Source organism: Gobio gobio (assembly GCF_949357685.1).
Source record: "Gobio gobio genome assembly, chromosome: 10".
In the NCBI taxonomy this organism is placed as follows: Eukaryota; Metazoa; Chordata; class Actinopteri; order Cypriniformes; family Gobionidae; genus Gobio; species Gobio gobio.
The window spans coordinates 48,948,531-48,965,934 of NC_137116.1; the positions used below are offsets into that span (position 1 = coordinate 48,948,531).

Sequence of the window (17,404 nt, forward strand, 5' to 3'; positions counted from 1 at the left end):
CTAAAAAATGTGATTAAATAAAATTTTAGTTATTAATCTGTTAAATAAATACAATTGAATTACAATAGAAAAATATGAATATAAATAAAATAAAATTAGAGTAGAACTAAATAAATAAGCAAGAAATAAATAAATAAATAATACATACACTAAAAAATGCTGGGTTAAAAACAATCCAAGTTGGGTTGAAAATGGACAAACCCAGCAACTGGTTAAATATTTGCCCAACATGCTGGGTAGTTTTATTTAACTCAACTATTGTTTAAAAATAACTATATGGCTGGCTTAAAATGAACCAAAAATAGGTTGGAAATTAAAAACCAGAAAGGTAATTATTAGAGGCAACAATAATCAAATGGTGAACATTTATTGATAAGCCATTTAATAAATGTTTATTGTTTAAATATTATTCATTAAACTTATTAGTTCATTTATTAAACGTTATAAATGTTAATTTCCAAAATACTTTGAGTTCATTTTAAGCAAGCAATAGAGTAAATTTAAACAATAGTTGAGTTAAATAAAACTACCCAGCAGGTTGGGCAAACATTTAAACCAAGCACTGGGTTGAAACAACCCAATCGCTGGGTTTATCCATTTTCAACCCAACTTGGTTTGTTTTTAACCCAGCATTGGAGTGTATAAGTGTATATAACAATACATTACTACACTGAGGAGAACAAAATATATAATAATGTAACAAACTCATTTTAGATTTATAATATTATTATTTTGTGTATAAATTGAGTGTTTATAAAAGGCATGCCTTATAAACATCCCTCACACAGGGATGATCATATTTGGGGGTCCATGGCATCTAAAAGATGGATAATGTAAATAAACAAACTAACACCGATACAATGAAAAAGATGTGCATTTTATTTGAAAATTAACAACTTAAATATTTGAGCATAGCTGTAAAAAAAAATAGTTTTCAAAACAAAATGATTTATACAACAGCCATTATTTGACATATTTCACAAACTGAAAGAATTTAGGACAAGAGGCGAATGAAGTGAATTAATCCACAGAATTATTTCTCCGGCAACAGGAGTGCAAAAACCCAAGCCGATGCATTATACCATAGGAGCAGAATGCAACAAGGTATTTTAAGGCAAAAGTTAGTTTAGTCTGCACACAACAAGCACCATACAGGTAGGAGCTAGTGACTTAGCATTCATCAGTGTCAATACACACAATGCTTGTTGGGTCTCCTTCCAGTATGGTGCTGGTTGCAGCTAACCACAGTTTGTTTTTCATATGTCAAAATATTGCAAGTTTCCCTTTGTGATTTGTTTTTGTATAAACAAATAAAATACATAAATATCTCAACCTCATTCTCAAAAAAGACCTTTAAGAATTAGACAGAGTGCAGCTTGTACCCAGCAGAGACACTTGCAATATGGTGACGTGTTATTTTTGCTGCATTTTTGCAAGCAAACCCACAGCAAAAAAATGAATGATACGTCTGAAACCAAACTACTGAGACATTTGGAAGTCCTAATTATTTCCTCGGCATGAAATAAATCTATGCTAAACAGCGTCGCGCCCATCTCTGAGCCGAAAGTTTGAGACAGGACGGGACCGTGGAAGCTTCATTAATGCCCAGTACTGCAAAAGTAACACCAATGAATACAAGGGCATCTTCAGAGTTTTCTCTGTCTTAGGCAACAACCTATTGTGCGTGCTTAACAGGTCAAGACTTCAGAAAGCTTGGCTGAATGCTCAGAAGCAATATTTCTGCTTCCCCAGAGTTTTAAGTGAAAAAAAAAAAAAAAGATTTCTCTCTCTACCCTGTCCACTTCAACACAAAGCATGATCGTGTTGAAAATGTTGGAATGCTCTCCAGCAACACTTCTGCCCTCAAAGCACTGTATGGAGGCTACGGGCATCTGACGGAAACAGAATTTTAAGTAGATCGTTTTCTCATAAATCAGACAGATTGCTGAACAATAAATACTACTAACACTCATCTCGAACACAGAGAAAACCGATGAACAGATCGGTATGATACAACAAAAACACTTTGTTCTTATAACTCTCTGCATGAATTACATCTAACCCCACAGATAGAATCTCATTAGTTCTTGTCAGTCAGCACCATAGAGTGTTTGCATGTCAGCAAAGGGACAGGGTGTTCTGTGTGTGTTTGTGAGGAAGCTCTAGTCTCTGGGGAGGTTCTGCAGGTAGGTGAGGATGTGTTGGATCTTGACTAGTCGTTCTTTTAGCGTTGTCATGGAGAGGACGGACAGCTGGTAGCGTGGATCAACAGGAAGAACAGCTAGCAGCCACCAACAGCACGCTGGACCATTCGGTGTGGCCTGGAATACAAAGAAAGTGTTTAGTGTCTTAAGATCAGGCTGCTAATAAAAGTACAATAAGGGGTCATGTCCTAAGGATCCCTCCCATGTCGGTTCTTTTTACATTTATCTTTATATGTTGATACTGGAAATGTAACAGCCAATGTTGGATATCTATTTGTACATGCTCGTTTCCTCTATTTATACATCAAATTGTGTATACTATTATTGTAGTTATTAATAGTCTGAATTAGTTTTTAATCTTTTTTTTTAAGGTTATTTAGTTACGTACTTTTGTCATTTATATATATACACGGGTTTCCTGTTTACAAACATTACAGGGTGCGTGCGCATCCTGGAGGCAGAAAGACAGATCGCTGGTCCGCTACTGCAACAACATTGAAGCTTTCCTTATTGTTTGTATATAACTGCTGACTCAATAAAGCGTGATTTTAGTTGGATCTGTTTGTCTGTCTTTAATTTTGCAGTGTTGCTGTGATACATGTATGAATGATCATGTTAGGTAATAATTTTTTGGCAAACGCATGCTTCCCCCTAGGTATGTTAAACATCAGGCACCCAGCACTGGCTCTGTTGGTACAATTAAACACGCAGCAACTCCTTAGCATTTTGACTTACAGACACGCCGCTACCAACCTACAACACGAGAGGTTTCTTCTTTCTGCCTCTCGGGTGCGTGCGCAAGCAGTGATGACGTCGCCGAGAAATCCATGTATAGCTTTATTTTAGTACTTATTTTATTTCAGTTAGTTGCCAAGGCGGTATTTCTCATTTTCATTAAATTTTCACTGTAATATTTATATCGCATTTAATTGTAATTTAATTAACGCAAACGGTAACACTTTACAATAAGGTTTCATTAAACATTAGTTAATGTATTGACTAACATGAACCAACCGTGAGCGATACATTTGTTACTATATTTGTTAATCTTTAGGTAATATAAATCCAGCTGTTCATTGTTTGTTCATGTTACTTCACAGTGCAATAACTAATGTTAACGAATATGTTTGATTTTAATAATGTATTGGTATCGATATTTGAATAGCTTGTTTTAGTTCTAAAGTGGTCATGACTCAGGAACGGCAATTTTTTTATTTGATGTTTCCTGGGGTGCACTTATAATGTTAGTATGATTTTAAAATTAACATTTTTTTAGTACATAATAAATAGCACATAGCTTTTTTAAACCTTAAAAGGAAAATTTGACTAATGATATGAAATATCATGCTTTCTTTTGTGAAAGAAAGACCAGCTAAACGAAATGCTGATGAAAGTATCTGTAAAGATCTCGTTTTTATTCAGAAACCAAAGGACGGGCCATATAAGGACCGGCTGTGTTCATGCAGTTCATGAAGCTTACACAACAGCAGCCTCCCGCCATTATTATCCAAAGCATGCATTCCTCTTCTGAACAACACGAAAATATGTTTACCATTCAGTGTGTGTGTGTTTGCAAAAGCTGCCAAATTCACTTCCGTTCTTTCTGACACATTTATGATGTAACTGCGCTTGTGCAATCGCAATCCTGCATGCACTTTGACCTACTTCCTCCCGCCCAGCCTGCTGTAGGGCAAAGAAAAGAAGGGGGCGGGGCTTCTTTCAGTAGTAGGGATTAAGCAAGCGGGAAATACCTGGATGTCAGCCTCTCTCTCAGGCATTGGCCCGAAATGCTGCAGGATCTGGTTCCGAAAGCGGTTCTCCAGGTTCTGGAACCATTTACGGGCCTGGTCGTACACCTGATCATGTAAGACTTGTAGCTTTTTCAAATCTTCCTCATCATTTACCTACAATGCACAAAACTGATCAATCCTCAATCTTTCTTTAACACCATGTATATTAATTCAAGCTAAATTTAACTTTTAGTTATTGTCAACTGGATAAGGACATATCATATAACAAGTCTCATGCATTCCTATACATTACAGTAATCTAAAAATCTACAGAAGTGCGTACCTTCATATCCTCCAGATACTTGATGTTGCCAATACAGTATCCATCTTTCATTCCACGCGAGAGGACGCGAAACCTCTTTCCTCCGATTGTATCCACGACAGAGCGCCCGTCTGGGAGAAAATGCACGCTGCGGATTTGAAGCATGCAGCCGAAGTCCACAAACCTTGACATATCATAATATAAAAATTAGCAACGTAATCCAACAGACTCAATGCTCACAGTCCCCCGAGAACACATATAAGCACACACGTACCCTTTCTGGGGGTCGCTGATGCACATGCCGAACTGACGTGTCCCAGTTTCCATGCAGCGTCGGATCATGAGACGGTATCGTGGCTCAAACACATGAAGGGGGCAAGGCACAGTGGGGTAGGCCATGGTACAAACAAAGATGGGCACATTCTTTGTTAAACTAGGGAAGACAAAAAAACAGAGAAGAGATTGAGTGTGATTTGAAGATTAGATGCAAAGACAGTGTGTAAGACGTTGAGAAAAACGTACTGATTGAAATTGAAATGTTTAACAGTAATTTTATATCATGGTAACGTTACAATCCACACTGTGATATCATTTAGTGAATTAAGAACTTTAAAACTGAAAGGTACTTCATCTTATTTCATCATTTTCTCTTTTTAATATACAACTTAATGGATTCAAACAAAAAAAGATTATGCATAATAAATTAATGTTAAGTCTGGCATCAGTGCAAAAGCATCTTCACATTATATAACGCTTCAAAACAAAACACTCAAAATGATGAATCTTATTGAATGAGCCTCAAATGAAGCAGTTTACTCTGAGCAAACTTACTCTGAGAGCTCTTTTGTTTCCTCGGCATGCAGTTTCAGTCTCTCTGAATGTTCCTTGGATAGATGCTGCTTAATGATGTTATCCAGCACTTGTGTGATTGTGTACTTTCTAAAAGCAAGATACTATATGAGGAATGAAAAAGAGGAGCAAGAGAGAGAAGATGAGAAATATAGAAAGAATTGGAGCAATTACTAATGGCCAAATCATTGAATATATTAGACAGTATATAAAAAATGTCAGTGCACAACAATAAGGATGACCGAATGACCTGAAGTCAGTGTGAGGATTGTTTGATTAGTTAGAATTAACATTATAAATAAATCAGTAATATTTTAACAATATGTATTAGGAAAAATCTTGTTTTTCATACTTATAAAACTATGCTCCTTAAATGTAAACACTTTTAAATAAATACTGTTTTATGAATTAATCCAATTTATATGTGTGATAAAATTGACCTTGTTTTCTAAATAAATTAAAATCCTTATTGTCGAGCCCTGAATGCTATTATAATCACTTGAATGTTGCTTGCCATCCAAATGCACAGTTTATGATTTTGAGACAAACCTCTTTCAGGCTTTCTTTGCAGAGAGGGCACTGGGGATTGTGGTCTAGACAGCGCTCCAGACAGTTTTTGCAGAACGTGTGACCACAGGGTGTTGTGACGGGTTCATAAAATAATCTGGAAAAGAGATAGGAGAAGATGTTGAGCTATATTAAACAGTGACTGACACTTTCAATTTTAGTGTGGCGCTAATTCACACAGGGTGAAAGCAAGCACGCTTTTTCACTGACACGTGATGCCGTCTGACATCTGAGGCTTTTTTTGTTTTCTCAGGGAAACATTACAGGCTCCATTAGTTAGCCTTCTTTACATGCACTCTATAAGTAATTTAAGATAAGCTATTCCAAGACACTGTTTACAATCCATTTCAGGTCAGATCACCAGTGGACAGCATCACAGTCATCACAATACCAAATTGCAGTAGTCAATTCCAATAACAGTGATATTTTGTGATTTTCACAACCAATTGTGATACCAAAGCAGAAACTAATTTGCTTTTAAACACATTCCTTTTAATTTAAGGTTAAAGTCGTTTTAAGTTAAAGAATTAAAAAATTACACCAGTATTTACTCACCCTCAAGCCATTCTAGGTGAATATGACACTCTTCTTTATGATGAACACAATCAGAGTTATATTAATAAATATCCTGGCTCTTTCAAGCTTTATAATAGTAGTGAATAGCTATTGAATAGCAGGCTCATTTGAAGAATTTAGTTTGAAGCTCAAAAAAGTGCATCCATCCATCATAAACGTACTCCACATGGCTCCATTAATAAAGGCCATCTGAAGCAAATCCATGGGTTTTTTAAAGAAAAATATCCATATTTAAAACTTTATAAAGTAAAATATTTTGTGTGTGTATTCAACTTACGAAAAAAGCGTGACTGGCCCAATGTACGATGTTGGACGTAGCGTGAGCATTTTTAACTGCGAGAGGCGTTACGCTTTCTTTGTAAGTCGAGTACAGAAGGTGGTCTGGCGGAAGCTAGATATTTTACTTTATGAACTTATAAATATGGATATTTTTCTTACAAAAACCCATGGATTTGCTTCAGATGGCCTTTATTAACCCGCCGGAGCCATGTGCGTTTATGATGATAGATGCACTTTTTTGAGCTTCAAACTTGTGGGCCCCGTTCACTGCCATTATAAAGCTTGGAAGCATCAGGATATTTATTAATATAACTCTGTGTTCATCAGAAAGTCATACCGTATACACCTAGGATGGCTTGAGGGTGAGTAAATCATGGGATCATTTTTCATTTTAAAGTGAATTAATCATTCATTTTAAATGATTAATTCACTTCAAAATTAAAAATGATCCCATGATTTACTCACCCTCAAGCCATCCTAGGTGTATACGGTATGACTTTCTGATGAATATCATATAAAATATTAACATTTAAAAAAGAAAATCACATTATTTAAAATAATTGGGAATTCTTTTTTTTTTGTAAAATAAATAATATTTTTTCAGACACCAATTTGCTTATTTCAGTTGTTTATTGAAATATTAACATGTAAAACATTAACAAATTAAAATAAATTAAAAAAATCTAATTAAATCTGGAAACTGCAAGAAATTTTTTTTTTTTTTTTAAGAATAAAATATTTGTATATATAATTCATTATATAGTATACATGGGAGAAACACCGTGCTGATTATTTTCCGTTTCTCCATTTCTTTTTATAGGACTTTTAGTCGATTTGACTCCAAAAACACACTCTTTCCTCACCTCATACAGAGAGAGCACTCAAAGTCATTTGCGTCCAGCAGGTCTTTTGGCAGGGTTTGATAAGACTTGGTTTCCTCAGTAACCACAGGGGTAGCTGCACTGGCAGTCACTGAAGGCGAAAGGTTGAAGGGAGGAGATATGAGGACACCGCTTTATTTAGGACAAACTCAAACTGCAGACATTTTCAAGTGATGATAGTAATGCACACTGATCACAGTGCCAGTGGAAATAAGTCAAACTCAAAAGCTGACATATTTTAAAGATCGACTAATCAGTGGGTTGCCTGAATGAAGTCGACTAATCAGTCTAAGGAAGCCCTGTTTAATTAGTCTGGTTTTGGATTTACTGGGGTCATTGGAAAACCGCCTGCTATAATTTAGTTTTTTTTTTTCAAATGTTCAGACGTACAGTCCGTCAATAAAGTATTTGCACGGCTTTTCCAACACGTGGTGTGTTCTCGTGTTGGCATCACGTCAGGCGAGGTGAGACGACTTACCTAATTGCTTTTTATATTTACTCCCATGGCTGTAAGCCACGCCAGGCCCTGCTTCAGACACAGACAGCTTCCTCTTTAGCAGCGCGCCTTTTTCTGGGTCACCCAACTGGGGGGCGGAGCTAACTCTTTTAAGCCCCTCCTCTACAGCTCCCCCTATCCCGTGAGCACGTAGTGAATGTGCCCTGCTCAGGCCGGAGCGTTCCAGACTTTCAGATCGACCTGGTTTCTGCAGACATGGAAATGAGGCGTTAAAGTATTAAGAGCTGCTAATGTCGCTGTCAACTAGAGATTTATTTCTGAAGTTCATTTGAAATATAAGGTCATAAGATGACTAGCATACCTCTGAGGTTTTAGAGGGAAGGTGGGAAGATGCTGCCTGAGTGTCAGACTGCTGCTGGGCTTGCAACTGGGTCTGCTGGTCTGGATTCTGGCCGTCGGACACCAGGTTTTTACTGCGCAGGTGAAAGGAAGTGCTGTGGGTTGTCTCTCTCAATCCAACCTTGACATTATAACAGGCCGGAGCCAACAGGTCATGCAAGATCTGAAGATGAAGAAGAAAAAAGATAGAGCACATCAATTTAGAATTTTTTTTTTAAACATAGGTTTAGAAAATAATTGTAGTAATACTTTTATTCAGCAAGGATGCATTACATTGAACAATTGGCTACAGAAAATTCAGCTTTGAAAATTATGTTTTTTAATATATTAAAAAAGAAATCAGTTATTTTAAATTGTAATAATATTTCACAACATTACTGTTTTTACCACTGATCTATATAGAGAACATTTATACAGATCGGTGGTTTTAACTGTATTTTGGATTAAACAAATACAGCCTTGAGAGACTTCCTTCAAAAACATTTTAGAAATCCTACCAACTCAAATCTTTTGAATTTGAACTTATCTTGCTGCATTCTGTTTAATATGAGTTTAAATTCATCTTGCAAACAAATCCAGAAAAAAATGGATCACAAGATTAAGATGCTGCTAGCTCGTTTTTATGCCTAAGTTAGAACTGTTATTTAAGACACCAATCTTTGTCATTTAGAGATCATGGTTTTTCCTTTACAATTGTTCTCAGTCCTAATGTAGGCCAAAGAAAAAGCACTTAATTGCATAAGAGAATGTGTTTTGCATCCTTCTGTAAACACACACACACACACACACACTGAAAGATACACAGATTATGCAACGCTTACAGCGCACTTTCCTCGTCTTTCTGTGTGCTTAGGCAGAAAGTCACAAAGCTTCACCAGTAATAAATATCTTACATAATGCAATTATGGTCCAGAACTGATATGAAACATCAGTTTGGCCACAGCACTTAACAATAAGTTGAGCTTTCAGGGCACAAATAACTAGAACTGTATTTTGAACATAAAACAGTTCCAGTGAATCAACATGAATCAATGCTATTGTGAGACCATATCTACTGTGTCAACAAATGGCTTTATATAAAATGCAGTCACTGTTATGCTGATAAACCAACACGCTCCCATGATATTAGATATAACCACAGCAAAGTAGCAAAACATGTTATACAGACAGCTTAATGATGCTCTAAGCAATGTTAGCCATTCTGTAACTTCAATCAGACCAGCAAAATTATAATAATATAATAAAATATAATTATATATTTTATATACACAATACAGTTTAATTAGTGTAGTTATTATTATACATTAGTATAATTACATAATTCTTTTAATTGGAGATTGAGTCACTTAAGGATGTTTATTTTGTTGCCTAAAATATCAATTTAGTATCGTTACTGAAATACAAGTTGGTACGAAAGCCCACATCTGATTAAAAACAGAGAAATTCATCTCACCATTTCCACCTCTTGTTTGGCCTGATGGAAGTTTTCATCCAATGCCAAACACTGAAGGAAGACTTGCAGGGATTCATCCACATGACCCATCTCTTGGAGAATTTTTGCTTTCCGGAAATAACCCTGCAAGAGAGGGACAGATCAGAGTGAGTTTAGCGTCCAGTAGGACAGATGCTGTTTTTTGGGTTAATCTGACTAGAATGGGGATGAGAGTCTAGTCATGTTATGAACGAATGCTAATAACGGAGCTAGACGCCCTGTGACTCGCAACGATATAAATACACACTCGAGTGACCCACATCTCTGCCTCATCCCTACCTGTCTGCATCTCCTTATCTCACTTGTCAGCTTGGCAAACATCCTGTATATCTTAATCCTGTGCTTAACACAACTACATCCCCTCACAGAGGGGTTTCCTAGATCAACACAACACCACAATAATTGTAGTAGAAACTGAGCTAATTTAACAAATATAGGTCAGATGCGGCGGTGCTGAAATTCCCCTTTCAACTGAATAGCAATGATCAGAACTGAAAAAGAAAAATATTTAAACTCCTTTATGGTCAAGAATCGACAAAAACAGAAGAAAGGCAGCAACAGCAGGGCTAAATAATAAGGATGTGTCCTTATCTGATTACGTCCTTTTCTGTGACGTAATCAGAATTGTTGTTGTGAAATCTGCTGATTAACTGTCACCATGGTAACATTATTCTCTATCTGGCTAATATAGCTAGATGAGTCTTTGTTGAAATGTGAAAATAACTTGTAATAGTCTTGAAAGCATTGGTAAATAGGATAATATTGTAAACAAGTCAGTAATGTTTCGCATTAAATGTCATTGTTTTCCAGCAAAAATGTCTATATGAATTCACAGATGTTAGCTATTGGTGAAACTGACCATTCTTTTTAATTAAATAGCCTTTAATGGCTATATATTGATACTTGGTGAATTGGAAACTTAAGTTTGCCATCTGTTTTTAAAGCAACAATCCAGCTACTATAACATTTGTAAAAGCATGCTGATATGAATTATCCATCTGTGGCAGGCACAGACGTACCTCTGGAGATGGGGCAGCAGTCAGGCAGGACTCCCAGTTTTCCAAAGCCTTACGGAACTGCTTCAGTCCTCTTTGAGCCTCGGCATGGCACACCTGCACCCACACATTACTAGAGTCTAAAAGAGAGAGAATCAGAGACCATGAAAAATCTCAAAAAACACCATTTATTTAAGTATACTACTCCCAAAGCCATATATTAAATAAGGTCAGTAGATCAAGGAGTGCATTGAAATGCCACAAGAAGAATGGGGGAGAGGATGTGACACTGCAGCTCTGCCATTTTTTCACAAGGGTAAATGCGGACATGAAAGAAGATTTAAGACTGCCGCACTCTCTGTAACATGCTGTGACGTTACAGATATGGAAACAACACTTTTATCAAGATACGTATCCTGAAAACAATGTGGTAAAGGATTATCAAAAAAGAAGCGTCCTTATTTTTGTGTAGAACGACTGGAAGGTTGTGACATTATGTAGCTTATGTAACATCAACATAATCAGATATTTCCTGTCGCCTGTCGGTCACTTAACAAAGATGATATGGTGGTAGATTTTCATGATTCAACAATGCAAATAAAAAACTAATAATAAGTGTTTCATTCATAAGATTCAATCCTTTCCCTCTGATTTGGGTAAAGAGAATAAAATGTTTATCTATCTATCTATCTATCTATCTATCTATCTATCTATCTATCTATCTATCTATCTATCTATATCTATATATATATTGCAAATTTTAATAAACACATTGTCCAAACCCAAAGTAATAAAATGACCACAGATTTGTTCCTGTAGTGGTCATATAGGTTGGGAAACTGAGATTTAAAATGCAAAACTCAAGTTCATACTGGTGAGTGTGTTGTTACACTACAAATCTAAATAAAATTAAACATCATGCATTTATTCGTAACACACACACATATTTTATGCAACTTTCCATTGGGTCTTGCTGAAAAATAGGGATCAAATGATCCCTATTATGACATTATTTTGATTATGCAGCGTTTCAATTCCAGCTGTTGCTTATCAAATGCATTTTGTTTATTTTATTTTAGGCTACAGGACATTAGACAACCCATAGGCATCTCCCTCTTAAATAAACACCTGAACATTGTGTCTATTACATACCATTCTAGTTGTTATTATAAAACTTCAGATTACAAAACACTTTGTGTCACGACCTGCCTTACACAACGCGTGCCGAGTGCGCACGCGCCATTCAAACAAGTTTTGTAATACAGGAACTCGCCAGTTACATGATCGTGGAGGGCGGGGCTAATGCATAAGTTACGGCTATCAATCCAAATGTTGATCAGTCGAACTCTGTTGACCTCGCTCTCTTTTAATAAACTGATTTTAAAAACGGTGTTGTGATCTAGTAACATAGCCCCTGACATTATTTTCACATTAGCAAATATATTTAGAAACAGTGAAAGATGTGAACTTACCAGATTCTAATAATTGACTCGTTAGTGCAATAGCGTTGTCGAACTGTTTACACTTCAATAGGCTTTCCGCTTCCCCTATACATTTAGCTATTCTGACGTCTTCTGGGAACCACTTCTCTATAAGTCCACATAAGATCACATTCAGTCGGGGTTCCCCAGGCCTCCTCTTAATGTCTTCACTGCACAGTTTACATTTAGGAAAAGTGCTATGTTGTAAACATCTCCTACAATAGGTATGTCCACAGTCCACCGTCACGGGATCGGATATAAAACTATGACAACCAGGACAGTCAAATTCAAAATCCGGTGTCCAGTTCGGCTCACTTTTCGCAGTAAACTCTTCCGATTTCTTCTTGAAGTTGCGCAGAACGCATCCGACTAAACTGCTCAGCTGGTCAGGCCGGACAGGTCCATAACGGAGAGCCAAGGCAAACATATCGACAGCCTCTTTAAGATGATTTTCCGAAGCTAAAGCTTCAGCTTTGAATAAAACAAGCTGACGGTGATCGACATGGCTATCCTCGTCCCAGTCGCCTTCTGTCTCGGGTGATATAAAAAACCTTCCCCTATCCTCCAAAGAATATTCTTGGTCTAGTCTTCGCAACGACATGCTTGCGAGTGGCATTCACAGATACGCCACTAATCAGACAAAAACAATAAATAGAAAAACGTCAAAGCATTCTTAACAAGAAAACGTAGTGACTCGCGCTCCTCAACATACAGTCGTTTTGTCCGAGTGTTACGTAAAATTATCATCACGTGACCATTAGCGAGCTCGCCTATTGGCCGCTAAGGCGCATTACAAAACAAGAATCTCTGAGTTTTGTAACGTGCGCTTGGGACTATGACTAATATGTAAGAATGCATGGATTTAAATCCAAAGATGTCAGTGTGTCATCACATGTTACTTACTTTTATGTCTTAGTGGAGAAAAGGAAACGTACAGGAGGTTCCCTCGTGATAACATCAGGAATTGTGATTCTCTTGTTTCACTGATATGTTATTGTTACGAGAAAGGATGAATCATTTCCTGTGTCAACTGTGTTTTCGTGTTGAATGGGGGTCTAGCAAATAGGTTGAATGTCTGGGTCTATGTTACTCAACGGTGTTAAGACTGTAGGAATGTCGGTGGTCATGTAATCTAGGTCACCTACGTACATACGTAATTCCATATTGCACAAGTGAAGTCTGTTAGCATTTGTCCCTTGCAAAGCATCAGTAAGCATATCATATAGGTCATAGGCATGCTCCACTGATCTCTATTCAATGAATAAATAAATAGATAAATAAGATAAAAATCTAGCGTGTGATATAAAACCAGTCATGCATATTTGCAACTGTTTTTTTTACTATAGGCCTAATAAATTGTATTTATTTTTAATTCACCAATCAATTTTTAGGTTTCTGTTTTTTTTAAACAAACTTTGTTTAAAGATGATTCTGAACTATGTTTTGAAAGATATAACGGATAATATCCAATTTTAGTTATATTGATATGTAGTTTCTTTCCCCTATTCACTTGTTGTGTCTCCAAAATGAAATCTTCATTTACTTATGAAATCAATGCCCTGTTTTGTAACAGAAAGTCATATTTTGATTAGAAATCCCATAACATTTTCCTGAGATGTTGATTTATAACAAACAATTAGAAAATTAATCCGATTTAAATTATAATTACAAAATATTATCATATTTCAATAAGAGTGCTAAACATTAATGTCAGCTGTATTTAAAGACCAAGAAGAAGTTGTTGTCCTGGTGAAAACTCAAACCTCTGCGAAGCCCCAAATGTTTCTCTTTACAGGACATCCAGACTTAAAACTGTGACATGTATGATGTGATGTCAGAGAAATTCACTAAAATATAATGTCCACTACAGTGGACAAAAGTCTATTCCTGGGTCCCAGGAGGATATAAACAATAAAGGATGAATTACTAGACATGAGTGGAAAGAGTACACGAGTGAATAATGAGAATGAAGGTTTCTTATTAGAGCTAGTAACCAAAGGTGCATTTCATCACGTTCATACACACATGTTTCACAGATCTTTCGTCTTCATTTTTAACAGTGTATCTATTGTTTTATAATTTAAAACAAACTACCGGTAATTTCTTATCGTGAAATGTGAGCTTTTAAGTGTTTACACACATATAGCCTAATATATTTTAATTATTTTGTTTAAAATGTCTATTTGGTTTGATATTCTGTTATGTAATGATCAATGACATTAATATATAAGTATCCTATTTTTTTTTTAGAGTCACATGTTTTAACTTTTGGGGTGACTACATAATCTGTAGTGCGGAAATGACGTCTTTGCCTCGCGACAAGCGCGCACCCATCACCTAGAGGACGCTGAGCAAGGCATGGAACACCTTGGTGCATTACTACTGCTGTTGACTTGTGTGTCACGTTTTCCTTTAACAGAAGGTAAGGGATGGCTTGTAAATATGTGTGAACAGAAGATGATAAATGCACGTGCCTAATGTGTCTGAATGCATCGCTAGTGTTCACACTTTCCTATTGGACCGCACGTTGCACGCTGCTCTGTAACGCCATCTGATTGGATCGAACGCCTCATACAGCTGTCAAACTGATGTTCCGAGTTTCCTCGCGCAATATAACACTTACTAAATGACTAATCAGGCACGTGCACGTGTATCATAGACTAAAATAAATATACCATCACTGTATTTAATTTCGCACGCAACGTACAGCCTGTCCTTGGAATCGCGTCAAAGTTAGTGAGAGTTCCACGTGCGCGCGTGATATAATAGCTCACTGTATTTAAAATGGCGCTATATATGTTCGTAACCTCTTAATAATATTTTATCAGAAATATAAAACTAGTTCAATTGGGTTCTCTTTATCTTGTGACTTGGGTAAAGGGCTGATTCTATAACTTTTTTTTGATTACATAATATAATGGTTCGACTCGGGATTGTTTTTCACATTACATACACACATACACAACATGTGATTATATATTAATGATAGGAAACTGAGTTTTTCTGGAGCGTTTGAGGCTTTCGTCAACTTGTCACGGAAAAACGGTTCATTCATTATTCGAAGCTTTTAACACAATGCGTATTAGCGACATCTGGTGGTCAGACTTGTTTTGGTAAGCTATACAAATAATTCGAGCCCAAAAATGAAAACTGTCATCATTTACTCACCCTCAAGTTATTCCAAACCTGCTCTTTGTTCTGCTGAACACAAAATAAGATATTTAGAAGAATGTTTGTAACCAAACAGAGCAACCATTGACTACCACAGTTGGGGAAAAAAATACTATAGTAGTCAATGGTTGCTCTCTCTACTTGGTTACAAACATTCTTCTAAATATCTTCTTTGTGTTCAGCAGAACAAAGAAACTCATACAGGTTTGGAACAACTTGAGGGTGAGTAAATGATGACAGAATTTAACTTTTTGGGTGAACTATCCCTTTAAATGAGGTGTGACGTAGGGCTGCACAATTAATTGAATTTGTAATCGTGATTACAATTACGGATGCCACAATTATGTAATCGTTCAAAGGCGCAATTAGCAAAAAACAAACCCACTTACATTTTTCTGTGTGCTTAATCTATGGAAAGAAAAATAACACTTCTTATTTTATGGGGTTTTTCCCCCATTGTTTTAATTTTAGTTTTAGTATAACATTATAATACCAGGCATCATTTTTTTTTTTATTATTGTTTAAAGAAACCAAACCTATGTATATTTGATCTTTGAGGCTTAATGTTATAGAAAAGCAATACAAGTTTTTCAGAAAGACTGTTCATTTTGATATTACAATATGGCATGCAGTCGCTTCAAACAATGGCATGAAGCTATTCAAAACATCATTCAATGTAAATTGTGATATTCGTAATTATTAATCACAATTACAATTTCAAGGGAATAATCAACTGTTATGATTTTTGTCATAATCGTTCAGCCCTAGTGTGACGTGCATTCAGTTTCTGTCTGGTGTTGAGGTTACAGGTTTTTTTGTATGCTGGTGTGTTTAAAGTTGATTCATGTTCGTTTTTTTTCTTCGTATATTAAATTTTTTGATTCACGCTTATAATAATTTTATCTGTTACCACATTGTTTGCTATTCTGATCATTTTTCATAAATTTTTTTTTTCATTTTGTGCAATATATTTTTACATGTTTTTTTTTTAAATTTTGAAATCATGCTTATTTTTTTTATTAATGATGCAGTAGCCAACATTTGGCAGGAATTTAATCCCATACTATTCTACTGAATCCAAAATAAGTGTACACACACACACACACACACACACACACACACACATAAGGGTTACGCAAAGCCCACCCATTGCAATGAATAATTCACCAAAAAAAAAACGCTATGTGAGTCTCTATTCTCTCTGATATTTCTGATGTAACCAGCCTGGCCTTTACATTAGCGCTGTTTTGGACTGTTTGAACGAATTCAAGCTGGATCACTGAAAACTTTCCCTGAGTTTAACGGCTTAAATGGTCGGATCACAAACAGAAGCAGAATCAGGTTAAAGGGTTAGAATAGAAATGTCCTCATACCAGGGTTACAGGTGCTTGTAGATGCTCCGTGTGATAAGCTCCCGACTTCTAAGATCATCTACCTGAGTGACGAAAATTACGTTAAAGGGGTGGTAAAACACGTTCTTTCGAAGGCTTGATTGTGTTTGTGGGGTGCACTGTAACATGTGTTCATGCTTTGTTTAAAAAAAAATTGCATTATTTTTCATATATTTGACCTTTGTTCTACACTGCTCTGTCCCTCCTTATAAAACGGTCTGATGCTTTCCGGGTTGTATGAAGCCAGTCCCTCAAAAATACGCGATGGGCTCAGATTGGTTAGCTGGCCCAGTGTTTTGTGATTCGCTGACCGCAGTGCACGTTTGTCGGAAACGTCACGCCCCTTGCCTTTACCGGTAGACTGTGCTTTGGGTAGTATAAGAAACAATGGCATCAATAAAACCATACCAATCTGGGCCCGAATCAGACCCAGACAATTTTAGTGAAGATGATCGAGCAGAACCTGTTCATTCCTCAAGAGTAAAGACTGTGGATCTATAGTGATCGCTACTGAATGGCACTGTTACTTTTGTATTTTTAGAACGATTATAGCCAAATATCTGTCGCAAGAACTATTAACCCAAAACGAACACTAAACATTGGCTTTACT

The 17,404-nt window shown here is 36.3% G+C and overlaps 2 protein-coding genes across 2 annotated transcripts in view; one reads left to right on the forward strand and one right to left on the reverse strand.

The window, feature by feature from the left end:
- Positions 1-856: 856 nt before the first annotated feature.
- Positions 857-12,984, reverse strand: lonrf1 (LON peptidase N-terminal domain and ring finger 1). The gene is made up of 12 exons (XM_079828236.1): positions 12,224-12,984; positions 10,776-10,891; positions 9,718-9,840; positions 8,227-8,427; positions 7,887-8,112; positions 7,391-7,499; positions 5,655-5,769; positions 5,088-5,209; positions 4,531-4,689; positions 4,278-4,440; positions 3,956-4,108; positions 857-2,321 (listed from the first exon to the last, which is right to left on the reverse strand). Exons 1-12 carry the CDS (start codon positions 12,846-12,848, stop codon positions 2,163-2,165), a joined length of 2,271 nt encoding a protein of 756 aa, XP_079684362.1. The 5' UTR covers positions 12,849-12,984; the 3' UTR covers positions 857-2,162.
- Positions 12,985-14,531: 1,547 nt separating this feature from the next.
- The window catches only part of LOC307132615 (low-density lipoprotein receptor-related protein 8-like), a 41,755-nt gene continuing 38,882 nt past the window's right edge, over positions 14,532-17,404 (forward strand). The window contains exon 1 of the mRNA XM_079827070.1: positions 14,532-14,654. Within this exon, the coding sequence (XP_079683196.1) occupies positions 14,591-14,654 (64 nt within the window). The 5' untranslated portion in view covers positions 14,532-14,590. The remainder of the gene's footprint in view (positions 14,655-17,404) is intronic.

What these genes read in the sequence shown, in the direction of transcription:
- lonrf1 (XM_079828236.1), bottom strand. Translation starts at nt 12,848, where the DNA reads ATGCCACTCGCAAGCATGTCGTTGCGAAGACTAGACCAAGAATATTCT. An exon ending in ATCAGCGACCCCCAGAAAGG is followed by an intron (nt 4,441 to 4,530) that starts GTACGTGTGTGC and finishes TGATATGTCAAG; the next exon opens with GTTTGTGGACTTCGGCTGCA. An exon ending in AGTATCTGGAGGATATGAAG is followed by an intron (nt 4,109 to 4,277) that starts GTACGCACTTCT and finishes TGTGCATTGTAG; the next exon opens with GTAAATGATGAGGAAGATTT.